Source organism: Solanum dulcamara, chromosome 6 (assembly GCF_947179165.1).
Source record: "Solanum dulcamara chromosome 6, daSolDulc1.2, whole genome shotgun sequence".
NCBI classification, from domain to species: domain Eukaryota; kingdom Viridiplantae; phylum Streptophyta; class Magnoliopsida; order Solanales; family Solanaceae; genus Solanum; species Solanum dulcamara.
The window spans coordinates 4,664,539-4,678,107 of NC_077242.1; the positions used below are offsets into that span (position 1 = coordinate 4,664,539).

Sequence of the window (13,569 nt, forward strand, 5' to 3'; positions counted from 1 at the left end):
TCACTGGGTTGTTGTTGTTGTCAATATATAAAGTCGTTCTTGACTTAGAATTTAGTCTCACATTTTTATTTCTGGTTGTTTCAAACTCTCGGTTATTCTACAATGTGTCAGTGTTTGTTTTTGAGCAAGATGCAATCTTTCAACGTATGTGTATGATTCATTTGGTTTGTCACCCTATTTATAAGTGATCTTCAATGATTTTTTTTTGTGTTAAATCAATAACATTCACCAACTAATTAATTAATAACCGATAAATCAATATCTTAATAATTCTATAATAATTTAACATATCTACAAATTAATCATTAATAAATCAAATTGATAAACTACCAACCAGGTTCATTTGCACAAATAAATAGTAGTAGAAAGTTTGATTTAAATTAGTAAATTGAGACACGACTTTCAAAATGGATATGTGTGCACTAGCGCCAAATTACACCGAATTGCTCTACGAAAATTAAAACGCCAAGTAATGGATATAACTTAACTTGTTGGAGCTACATCAAGCACTACACGTGCTTAGAAAATGAACTTCCACATAACAAGATTTCCAATTTTTTTGTTCATAATATAAAGGGATACATAGAATGTGCATTTGCAGGATCACAAATAACTGAATCGAGAGAATTTAGTAGTAATAACAATAATAATGGAGTGCGGAAAATCTTCAGCTGTTGCTCGAAATCGGTTATCGGTAATAACAGCTCATCTCGCCGCCGATTCCTCCTCCTCCCCCTCCCCAGTTCTGGAAACTTCCACTGTATCCGCATCGTCCGCTGCCGTGTCGCCACCGCCTAATCTGAAAGGCGCCTTGAAAATTATCGATGAGAGGACCGGTAAGAAGTACCAGGTTCCGGTTACCGAGGAAGGCACTATTAAAGCCACCGATTTTAAGAAAGTAAGTAAGCCTCTATTTTTTCCGAATTTTACAGCTTGTTGGATGCTGATTACCTATTGTCAAGTTTTTCGGTTATGATGACTCTGCTCTAAAGCAGAGTTCTATTCTGGCAATTCAATGTTTTAGAAAATTCATGAAATTATGTCTATTTTTTCGTAATACATCGCTATCATATTTTATTTTATTTTGAACCGAACTTGGGACTGGTTATGCGAAGCTCACATAAGTGAGAGTTATTGAAAACAACAAAGTGGTTTCAAATCTTACAAAAACAATATTGCTAAGTGTTGGAACAATGAAAAATTAAGCCACAGAACCAGTGATTGCCGAGTTACTAATGATAAGAAAAATAAGTCAAAATCTGTTGGAACTTGATGATGAGAACTTTACACATTTCACAAAAGATCACATCTAAATCAATAGTCAAGGATGAATACTAATCTGGATCCATTATATTGTGGAGATAATTTGTTGAAGATCTTCTCTGGCTTGATAACTAGTTGTAAGACCACAACGTTTATATTCTGACATCTCTTCTAAAGAGGCATAATTGAAGAGTTGCTTCCTTAGAAGAGGCACCTTTTCACCTATAAGGCCCATCAATTATAACTGAAAAATAAAAATGATTTATGCATAAATAAATAACATGAAAAACATATTCATAACTAAATCCATCAATGATCATAAAATTAGCAAAACTAACAACATAAATCAAGTATGGATGCATGGCATGTAAATTGATCAAGTCAGGTTGATTTTCAACTGGTCCTACTTTATAACTTAAATAGTTCAAAATTACTTTCTTGTACTTTGTGCAAACTACATTAGGAAGTCAATATTTTTATTTTCGGAGTTCTCATTAAACGTATAAATTCATAATACTTAAGACTGTACCGAGAATAAACTTAAACATGTGTGTCCCTACAATTTTAAGACAAGGAATTTCACTACCAATGTGTGTGGTTGTTCACTTATTCTGTGAAAAAATTTCTTGTGATACGAGGATCATGTGTCTCCTCTATCATCCTTATGTTTTATTGGAAGTATCTTACATCTGATATAATTGTTAATTTGTTATGTAGATTACTACTGGATACAATGATAAGGGTCTCAAGCTTTATGATCCGGGCTATCTCAACACAGCACCCGTTCGTTCATCCATATGTTACATAGATGGTGATGCGGGGATTCTCAGGTATCGAGGTTACCCAATTGAAGAGTTGGCCGAGCGAAGTTCCTTCTTAGAAGTGGCTTATCTTTTGAGTAAGTGTTAATAATAAAATTTACACAATCAGATTCTTAAGCCTCACTTCTAATGCATAATCAGATTTCTTGAACTCCTTTTCGTTAATTTCAGTAGTGTTGATAATAAAATATACAGAAATCAGATTCTTAAGCCTCACTTCTAATGCATAATCAGATTTCTTGAACTCCTTTTTGTAAATTTCAGTCATTGTTCTTGTTATCTTTAGAAGTGTTTGTTGCTCCAAGGTTCTGCTTCATAAGCTGGTTTATGTTGCTCCACGGTTTTGCTTCATAAGCTGGTTTATATTTTTATCAATTGCGTTACTTGAATTATGCAGTGTACGGTAATTTACCATCTGAGAACCAATTAGCAGACTGGGACTTTGCAGTTTCACAACATTCAGCAGTTCCTCAAGGAGTTTTGGTACGATCATATCTTAATCTTCCAAGAAAGCTTTAATTTGTGTGCTAGGATATTGATTTTGTCTTTCTCTCAAACGCTATCCATTATCTTAGAAAGACAGGTGACAACCTCTTTGTTTTACATTTCTTACTTATTTTAAAAGTGTTGCCTCTTGGAGCATGAAACTCCTGAAAAACCAAGGGCATATACCTATTAGGCATGTTTGTCTATTCGCCCCATCCCGTAGCTTGCTGGTCTCTGGAATTGCTGTTCCAGACGAGTCAAGTGGCTAATATAGATTTCTTGAGACTTTTGTCCGTCTGAACTTAGCTTTAGGTAGCTTGCTTATTTTTCTATGCATGAACCTGCAATGTGAGCATTCAGTGCCTTCACATGTATAAAAGGAGAGCCCAGAGTGTTGGGACTTGGGAGAGGAAAAACTTAGTTCCACCAAATTGCCCTAAGAAGATCATACTTCATCAGATACTATATTACACTTCTGAGATATATTTTTGCCAGATGTTCAGATCTGGTGATATAAGACCACAGTCTCATGTATTTCCTAGAGATTGCATAATCATTTCGATATAAATGCTTTTGAGTGTAGAGTAGCTGTGATAATGGTGTGATCTTGTTTTGCAGGATATCATACAGTCGATGCCTCATGATGCTCACCCGATGGGTGTTCTTATTAGTGCTATGAGCACTCTTTCTATCTTTCATCCTGATGCCAATCCAGCTCTTAGGGTAAGCAAAATTTTGAAGTTCCCCACTTTTTTACCCTCTTTTCCCTCTCTGTTGTGATGATACTGTATTACAATTTACACTGACACATTCTGCATATATCTGGGGGCAATATATTTGCTTGAGCGAAATCTTTTTTTTGCATTACATGTATTCATTGCATTGGATGTTCTTGTTAGTGCTATGAGTGCTCTTTCTATATTTCATCCTGATGCCAATCCAGGTCTTAGGGTAAGCAAAACTTTTGAAGTTCCCAGCTTTTGTACCCTCCTTTTCCGCTTTATTGTGATGTTTTATTTCACCGGCACATTCTCCATATACGTGAATCTGCAGGCAATATATTGCTTTTGCAAAATCTGTTTTTGCTTTACATATGTTCATTGCATTGGATGTTCCTTTAGTTCATTTTGATTTGTTAGGATAACTTTTATTGTTTTTTGTTCGAATGTTTAGGTAAAAAGAAGATGAAGCCATATCCTGTAAACCAAAGCTCATATTCCATATGGTAGTTTACGTTGCTCCTTCTTGACTCCACTTGACCGTCCTTTCTTAATGAAGGTTGCTCCTTCTTGACTCCACTTGACCGTCCTTTCTTAATGATTTTGATTTGTTAGGATAACTTTTATTGGTTTTTGTTCGAATGTTTAGGTAAAAAGAAGATGAAGCCATATCCTGTAAACCAAAGCTCATATTCCATATGGTAGTTTACGTTGCTCCTTCTTGACTCCACTTGACCGTCCTTTCTTAATGAAGGTTGCTCCTTCTTGACTCCACTTGACCGTCCTTTCTTAATGAAGGTTTTACTGTTCGGTAAAGACAGTAAAAGTTTCCTTTTGACAAAGTTGATCTCTTTAGTGATCTCTTTTGGTCCTTCCTCTTGTTTGGCCGACACCTAAGCTTCTTTATAAGTAAGAGACTAGAACATAGTTTTTTTTTCTGTCCAACTCTTATCTGTAGCTTTAATTGCCTCTGCCCCCTTCTTAGGGGTCCATCTTATGGAACAAAGGGTGGAGCGGACAGGGTGTTGAGATTTCTTTTTAATCCTGAATTTGTCGTTGAAGGGCTTTGATTCTCATTTATGGTGGAGGAAGACAAATTGAATTAGTGCTACAAATACTGGGACATCACTCAACTAAGGGGGCGATGGAGAACAAGTTGACTCTTGTTCAGCACTTTGCTCTAATTTTGCCGCACGAGTTGGGACTTTTCTTGAAGTAGAGTCTATAGATAAATACGGTTTAGCGCTTCGTCTTGCTTGGCGACAATTGATAGCTAGACATCAGTCATTGGAATTACAATTGCTTTCTTACAACTGGGACTGTGCATCCTCTATATGACAGTTTGCCACAAATTCAGCTTCGCAACCCAGAGGATGGTTTGCCAAAGTTGGTCTAAGCAGTAAATTGGATCATAGTAGCACAACTTTTCCCGATAAACATGAGCTTTGGGGGTACTCCGTGGCCTATACGCCCTCAAATTCAGGAACAAGTCCTACTCCGCTAACAATTTTACATGCTTTGTTAAGTAAGAAGCATCAGAATATTGTAATTGCAACAAGTTGATTTTGATAAATTTAGAAAGCCATTGAAATCACAACAAGCACATTTACCTAGTGTTGCCTTACTCTACTGTTATGACTAGGGAACCGGACTTTCATCCCTACCAAATAGAAGAATAAGAGTGTGTTAAGCAAATGATGTAAAGCTCTAAAAGATCCCTAATTTTTGAGATATCAACTAACTAAGGTTCGGCCTTTTTTATGTAGGAGTGGGAAGTCTAATACAGACAAATATAAGAATAAAAAATATTATCTTACCTGATTCATCATTCTAAACATAACAAAGCCCTATCCCGTTTAGAAATAGTAAATCCTATTGAGGACACAATTTTATCCTAGCAAAAATGAATACATGACACACTTTATTCGAATTAGGCTCTACTAACATGTGAAGGATCCTAACAATATATCTAGTGAAATTTTAAAAGTGGGAATCCAACAAAACATAAGACAATATGTTGTTGGCATGTGACAACATGTGGAAGTAGTAGGTGGATGAGCTACTTGTAGGCAACTTGCAAGTAGGTGGATAGGCAGGTGGATAAGTTTCTTATAAAGCATTTTGCAAGTAGATGGATAAATACTTGTTTTGTAAGCAGGTGGGTAAACTACTTACAGACATTTGTAGGCATTTTTTAAGTAGATAGATAAGCAACTTGTGGGGAGATGGTAGTCAAACTTAACTAGGAAGATTTATGGTGAACTTTGACCGATAATATGTATAAGTGATAATTTTGTGGAGGTGGAGGTAAATGGTGATTTCTTGCACGTGTCATCGGGCATCAATGACTGTACAATGTTTGAAGGTGTTGACGGCGAGTTTGCATATTCTTTCTCCATCCATGAGTCAACTCTATGTTTGGTGTGGGGTTTAGGAAGGTTGATAGCAGGCTTTGTTGTTTTTTCTCTTGCTCTTTGAATAATTTTTGAAAAATTTCTCTTGCTTCGACAGGAAATCTACCATGATGTTATCTTTTTCCTTGCGGTGTTTTACTTGGAATTTGTAAGGAGAGAACCATTGCGCCCATCAAAGAATATGTGGATTCGGTGTGATTTTTGAATTTATCTGGATAGTTTTTAAGAAAGCTTTCATATCCATTTCGATCAGAATTCTGAATTCTGTGTGAATCAGGAAGAGGTCAAACTTCTTAAGTCCATTCTTTACAGCAAAATCTCCTTGAACGTGGAATGATAGTATTGTTTTGCACATTTGGACTTCCTGCTGGCATATTCACATATTTTCCATCGGTCATCTCCTTCTTCGAAAAGGACATACTCCAATAGTCATTGTTGGCATTAGTCTGCAATGCAATATTCATTTTGTATAAAGGAATATGGAGTGTCTTTGACTTCTTGCTTTTTTTGAGTTTTTGAATTGCATCATCCTAATCCTTTCCCCAAACTGGAGCATTCTTTTTGAGCATCTTCGTAGGTGGAGAAATATATGTAGAGACATCAGGAATGAAATTTCTAACATAATTAATCACGTCGAGAAATTGCTTGAGTTGTTTAACTGTGAAGTTAGTATCAGGAAAGTTGACCAACTCTTGGCAGATGTGTGGCCCTGGATTCTATGCTTTATGAACACAATGCATCTCCAGAAAGTCAGTTTCATCTTTAACAAGAATCATCTTTTTTGTCAAGAGCACATTACCATATTTCTTCACTAAGTAACGGAATTGGTGAAGAAGGTTGAAGTGCTCCTTTAAAGTATGTCTGGAACAGTAATATGCCATCAATATAAATCAGTGATGTGTGGAGAATGTGTTGAAAAATCCTGATCATGTCTTCTCAGAAGAGAGAGGGTGCAGGTTTGAGCCCAAACGCCATAACTTTTCATTAGTAATGGTGATTAGGTATGTAAAGACACGTTTTGGCTCTTTCTTCTAGGTGTATACCCAATTTTCAAAAGCCTGATTCAAGATTAAATTTGAAAAGGAAGTTGTTTTGGCTAGGTGTGAGAATAAGGTCAAACTTATTCGGGATGGGAAGTTTATCATCTAGAGGGAAATGATTAAGGGGTTGGTAATTGATGACTAATTGGAGTTTGTTCTTGTTTTTCCCGCTCGTTTATTAACATAAAAAGCTTCACAAGCCTATTGGGAATTAGATGGCTCAATTAGTCCAACATTCCTTTCTGGCAACGGTGAAGATGCTTTGAGTCCATGCCTGAGTGGCTTGCCCACGTTCATGCCTGAGTGGCTTGTCTTCGTGGGCTTGATTATTTCATTCTTCTTGAATGGGAGTTTGATGAAGAATTCCTCATTTTTTCATAAAAACGTTATTTTTTTTCATGAACTCGTTGGGAGGTTCTGCACATGATTACTCTATCAACTGATGTTCAACTTTATTGACCTGTTCTTCTTCAGTGATTGGGAATAGCCTTGTGATTGTGTTGTGTGGTTTGAACTTGTCTCTGAAGGCTATACCTTGTGTTTTTACCATAAGTCGATTCTTTAGCTATTTGTAAATATCAAACTCAATTATGAGGTTTGTTCCATGGGCATTGAAACCCCAATTTGAGGTACATGTTATTTATTGTTTTTTGGTTTGGGAGATTTCATTTTTGGATAGAGGGTGAGGCTGACCAATTTTGGGGTTGATAAATTTGGGATGCTAGTGGCCCAAGGAGAGGCCTCTTAATTGGGTTTGATATTTACAAACAACTCAAGGATCGACTTAGGGTAAAAACACAAGGTATAGTCTTCAGAGACAAGTTCAAGCTATATACCACAATCACAAGGCTATTCTCATTGAACACCAGCTAATAGAAGAGGCATGCGCAAAATCTCACAAAGAGTTTATGAAAAAACACAACAAACCTTTATGGCTAAATGAGGAATTCTTCGTCGAATTTCCATTCAAACTCCCATTCAAGATGAATGAAAATATCAACCCCACGAAGGCGAGTCACTTAGGCATGAACCTAGAGCTGAAGTGCCTAGAGCATTTTCAACTTGTCAAGAACGAATGTGAAGAACTTTAGAGTTTGGACTAATCGAACCATCTAACACCCAATGGGCTTGTGAAGAATTTTATGTTAACAAACAAGAGGTGAACTCTAATTAGTCATCAATTTTCAATCCCTTAACTATTTCCCAATAGATGTAAATTTTCCACTCTGAATAAGCTGACCTTATTCTTTCACCTAGCCAAAGTCACTTTTCAAATTTAATTTTGAATCAGGGTTTTGATAATTAGGTACACACCTAGAAGAAAGAGCTAAAATGGGTTTTTGCATACCTAAGCACCTTTACCTTTACCGATGGAAAGTCATGGTAGATTTCTTCTCAAGGCAAGAGGAATTTTCCAAAAGATTATCAACAGTGAAGACAAGAAACAAATGAAGCATGCTATCAATTTTTTTTAGACCGCACACCAGACGTGGAGCTGACGGGCGGATAGAGGAAGGATACACAAGACTGCCATCAACATCTTCAAACACTATGCAGTCTAATGATGCCTGATGACATGTGCTAGAAATTACCATTTACCTCCACCTCCACAAAATCTTCCTTGTCAAGTTTGCACACCCATCCTACAAGCTGCTTATTCACCTACTTACAAAATGCATACAAGTAGTTTATCCACCTGCTTGTAGAACAACAAGAAGTAGCTTATCCACCTGCTTGCAACATGCTTACAAAGAGTTTATCTACCTGCTTGCAAGTTGCGTACAAGCTCCTCACCCACCTACTTGCACATGTTGTGACATGCCAATAACATATTTAGTTTTACGTGTTTTTTATTTTGTTAGGCTCCTTCACATGTTAGTGGGACTCTGTTTGAATAAAGTGTGTCATGTATTTCATTTTTATTAGGATAGAATTGTGCACTCGGATAGGGCTTTACTATTTTTAGAATGGTGGGATAGGTAGGATAATGTTTTTTATTTTTAGGTTTGTTTGTATTAAGCTTCCTACTTCTATAAAAAGGAGGTCAAGCCATAGTTAGTAAATATCTTAGAAATTAGGGATCTTTTATCTTAGAGCTTGTATATCTTTTAGTGTGATGAATAAAATGATCTTTGCCTGAACACAAAGAAGGGATGGAAAGTCTGGTCCCATAGTCGGAGTAGTGGGGTAAAGAACCACTACTAGGACTCGTGTCGGAGGAGTTTTGAGCGTGAGCTAACACTCATACAGCGGCAAGGACCTGGTTCACGGTTGAAAGCAGCAATTCTTCCATTCGATATCCTTTTCCTTCTGCGGCGGAATGCCGATTCCCCAGCTCCTGAATAGGTGCTGCAAATCTTAATGTATTGAACGACTATATTGAGGAGTAAGGAAAGGGCTTCCATGACAATGAGGTCATTCTTGCATGGGCTTGGGCAATTTTTTCCTTTTTCTCGGGCCGACTTCATACATTCTTTTACTTACAGAAATTTCCCAGTCCACGCCCAATCAGAGTAGTCAGTGTCATTAGAAGGAAGAACCGCCATAAAAAGCTCTCGGGGTTGGAGGTCTAATTAGGGGTGTTCATGGTTCGGTTTGGGTCGGTTATTGATTAAAACCATAACCAAACCAATTTAATTGGTTATTAAATGTCTAAAACCATAACCAAACCAAGTAAAATAATAACCACGAGTTTGGTTATTGTCGGTTTGGTTCGGTTTGATTCGGTTATTCGGTTATTCGGTTTATGACTAGCCGAGATAATTCAAATATTCTCTCTCTACATTCTTCAAATTCTTATCAAGCTCTTTTTTCCTCACGACCCACAGAGGTTCAAAACAGAAAAGGAAACAACTTAAACATTCAGGAAAAAAAGAAAACAACTTAAAATCAATTTAAAATTTGAAAAACTCCTTACAAACCTTCTCAAAATTTGACAATCTTATACTTGTGGTTGAGGAGTTGAGGTTGCTCTTGAGCCTTCACTGTTAGTCTATGACTGTGAGTCTGTGACTTTGTGAGAAACCAACGTGAGAGGAACAAAAATGTAAAAGGAAAACAGATACTAGGGTTTTAAAGTTTTAACTTTTACTTTATGTTGTTGTCTGCTGCTCAAGTGCTTAGTGCTTATTAGAAATTTAGGATTTAGAATTGGGCTTGAGAGTTGGGCTAATGGGCTTGGATTGTTGGACTTGGACCGCTGTTTAGTGTTTATTAGAATTTATAATTGGGCTTGAGAGTTGAGTTTGGATTGTTGGGCCTTAAAAATAAGTATATTAATATTAAATTAATAATTAAAAGGTATAAAATATCTTTAATTATTTATGAAAAACTAATATTATACATATAAATAAATATAAATTTTAAGTATATAATTATCGGTTTGGTTCGGTTATTTATTCGGTTATTTTTTTCTATAACCATAACCAAACCAAATATTATCGGTTATTCAAATTTAAAACCAAACCAAACCAAACCAAACTTAATGTCGGTTTTTTTATTCGATTTGGTTAAATTTTCGGTTTGGTTTTGGTTTTAACCAAAACTGTGAACAGCCCTAGGTCTAATAGTAGTCACATTAGTTTGCTTCTTGTGATTTCAATGGTGTTGTCTCGTGCCCCTCTTCCTCTGCTACTCTAAACATGTGTGTTTATGTTGATGCAGGGCCAAGATATATACAATTCAAAACAAGTGAGGGATAAACAAATAGTTCGCATCCTTGGAAAGGTTATTTCTATTTGCTTTTTCCTTAACTTTGTCTTGGTTGCTTAAATCATGAACTCATGTTCCTTTAAAATGTGTACGACCTTGGCTGCTGTTTACATTATTGCACTTATCCATCCTGTTAACTTGATTTTGGCAGGCACCTGTAATTGCTGCAGCTGCTTACTTGGGGATGGCTGGAAGGCCACCTGTTCTTCCATCCAACAACCTTTCTTATGCAGAGAACTTCTTGTACATGCTAGATTCATTGTACGTTCTATTTCTTAACTTTGCTCTATCCAATATCAAGCTCCAGCTGGAAAGAAAATTTAAGTGATGCCTAAATTGGATAAAAGCAATTAGTGTTCCTTCTTTACCCAGTGAGACAGAATGACTGTAGTGGTCCGTGGCATTCTTGTTTATTAATGATGTAAGATCTAAGCTGGCAAGTTAACAATTTGTTCTATGAACATGCAGAGGTAATAGGTCTTACAAACCCAACCCTCGACTTGCTCGTGTAGTGGACGTTCTCTTCATTTTACATGCGGAGCATGAAATGAATTGCTCAACAGCAGCTGCTCGTCATCTTGCATCAAGGTAGGCATTTTCGCTCTATCAAAAAGCTTAAGCATTTAGCCTACTGATAACCTCCAATGTTTCTGCAGCGGTGTTGATGTGTACACAGCTATAGCTGGAGCGGTTGGTGCTTTGTATGGCCCCCTTCATGGGGGTGCAAATGAGGTACAACTTTGATGTACTAAAATGATGAATTTCCTTTACATGAGCTTTCAAATATAACGAGCATTCTCCGTCACCAAGCACTTGCTGGTTCTAGGACCATACCATGCTGTTTTTAAATGGTTTATAGGCCGTGCTCAGGATGCTCAGCGAGATTGCAAGTATTGACAATATTCCTGAGTTCATTGAGGGCGTGAAAAACAGGTGCATCATTTTCTGGTAGCAATCATAAAGAAAATTGTCTTATTCATATTTAACCATTTCTACTTCTTTTTGCTTTTCCTTTCCTCTAGGAAGCGTAAGATGTCTGGTTTTGGGCACCGTGTCTACAAAAATTATGATCCTAGAGCAAAAGTGATTAAGAAGCTAGCAGAAGAAGTATTTTCTATTGTTGGCCAGGATCCTTTAATTGAGGTGAGCTTTACTCGTCTTCGTGTGGATATCATGCTTTCAAAAGTTCAATCCACTATTTCATACTCCCTCTGTCCCAATTTATATGACACCTTTCGGATTTCAAAATTCACACAAGTCTATCTTTGGCCGTAATTTTTTTATTTATCTTCTAAATGTTTTAAATTATAAATTATTGGTACTTAGTACTATTTATGTAGTTTTGATTTCTGATTTCTGTTATTATTTATTACTTTCTATGCTTTGATTACTCTATTTTATCTGTGACGCTTTCATTATTTATTTATTCGTTATTTGTTATTTGTATTTATTTGTTATCTATTCGTTATTTGTTTGTTGTTTTTCTCATAAAGCTTTTAATTTTCTATTCTTATCTAACATTTTTTTATGCGTTTATGCTTTTACTGAGCCGAGGGTCTCCAGGAAACAACCGTCCTACCTTGATAGGAGTAAGGTCTGCGTACATTCTATCCTCCCCAGACCTCATGTTGTGGGATTTCACTGGGTGGTTGTTGTTGTTGTTGTTGTTGTACTATTTATGTAGTTTTGAAATATTTAAATTTTATTTCAAAAAACATGAAGATTTCATGTCCAAATTCATGGTCAAACTTAAATTGTTTGACTCTCGAAATCCGAACTATCCCATATAAATTGGGATTGGGACAGAGGGGGAGTACATCTTATACATAGATTCTCCAATATTATCTTCAGGTTGCTGTTGCTCTGGAAAAAGCCGCTCTCTCAGATGCGTACTTTGTAGAAAGGAAGTTGTACCCGAATGTCGATTTCTACTCTGGTTTAATCTACAGGTAAGCGTACTTCACATGAATCTTTATATAACTAAGTCTAGACTGTAATAAATTGTTGTGTAACAGGGCAATAGAATTTCCCACGGAGTTCTTTCCGGTTTTATTTGCAATCCCTCGCATGGCTGGCTACTTAGCACATTGGCGCGAGTCCCTGGACGATCCTGATACCAAGATAATGAGACCAGCACAGGTTAACTTAACTTGGTCCCTTTTGCCTGTATAATTGATCCAGTTAATTCTGTTTTGATGATGTTAATTCGCTTTGATCAGGTGTATACTGGTATATGGTTGCGTCCTTATACACCCCTCAAAGATCGACCACCTTCAACCGAGACAGATGAGTTCGGTCAGGTATCAGTCTCCAACGCCACCAGGCGAAGGTTAGCTGGTTCAGGTGACTAGAGTTGTTCATACTTTTAGACGTTACATAAGAATAATTTTGTAGAAAAATAAAATTTCAAGCTCTTGTTTAGCTTTGTCCATTATAGTATTAAGTCAAATATAGAATACATTACAGGGATGATAAGATGGCCTTTATTTTTATCAACGTTTAGAAAGTTATAATGACGCAAATAGTTAGGTGAAATGAGATTGTTAATTTCTAGGGCTTCTAATGTAATTGTACCAGCGATAAAAAAAATTCAACTTGTATATGTATTTATATGTAACGTATTGTTATTGGATAAATAATGTTCATATTATAATGTATAATTATGTATTAGAGATATGTATATATTTATATATATTGTTTATATAATATTTACATATTATACTCTATTTGTACACACTCATAAACACACACATTCATTCCATGGTGATGAAACAAGTGGTTCTAGTCACCCACACGGGTAAATTTCCAACGATATATTTCAGCCCTTTCCAACTGGAACACAGAGGGTTGAATGGCTATTTTGATAATAAATGATAATTGAGTTATTTTGGATAAAAAAATTTGAATTTATAAAATTTTGTTTAATTGTTATGCCTTACATTAAAGGCTCGAAAGTCAAAGTTCGAAATTTTTTCCAAACCAGTTAATCTGATATTGAACAAACAGATTCAATTCAATCCGAGTTTTTTTGGATTGAATCTTTAGTTTTCTCGATCTGAAAATTTAAAAATTCAAATCAAAATTTTCATATCCGATCAGCCTAAATGCTTACCCC

At 36.2% G+C, this 13,569-nt stretch overlaps 1 protein-coding gene across 2 annotated transcripts; it reads left to right on the forward strand.

Annotated features, from left to right (window-relative positions):
• The first annotated feature begins 526 nt into the window (after positions 1–526).
• LOC129893225 (citrate synthase 3, peroxisomal-like) lies at positions 527–13,114 on the forward strand. 2 transcript variants are annotated; one of them, XM_055968725.1, is made up of 13 exons: positions 527–898; positions 1,981–2,161; positions 2,482–2,567; positions 3,189–3,293; positions 10,407–10,469; positions 10,606–10,715; positions 10,923–11,042; positions 11,111–11,186; positions 11,314–11,387; positions 11,477–11,597; positions 12,306–12,403; positions 12,470–12,593; positions 12,674–13,114. In XM_055968725.1, the coding sequence occupies exons 1-13, from the start codon at positions 650–652 to the stop codon at positions 12,803–12,805; spliced, it is 1,539 nt and encodes a 512-aa protein (XP_055824700.1). In that variant the 5' UTR covers positions 527–649; the 3' UTR covers positions 12,806–13,114. The 2 variants fall into 2 exon arrangements, with proteins under 2 accessions (XP_055824700.1, XP_055824701.1); XM_055968726.1 differs by lacking the exon at positions 3,189–3,293.
• The last annotated feature ends 455 nt before the right edge of the window (positions 13,115–13,569 follow it).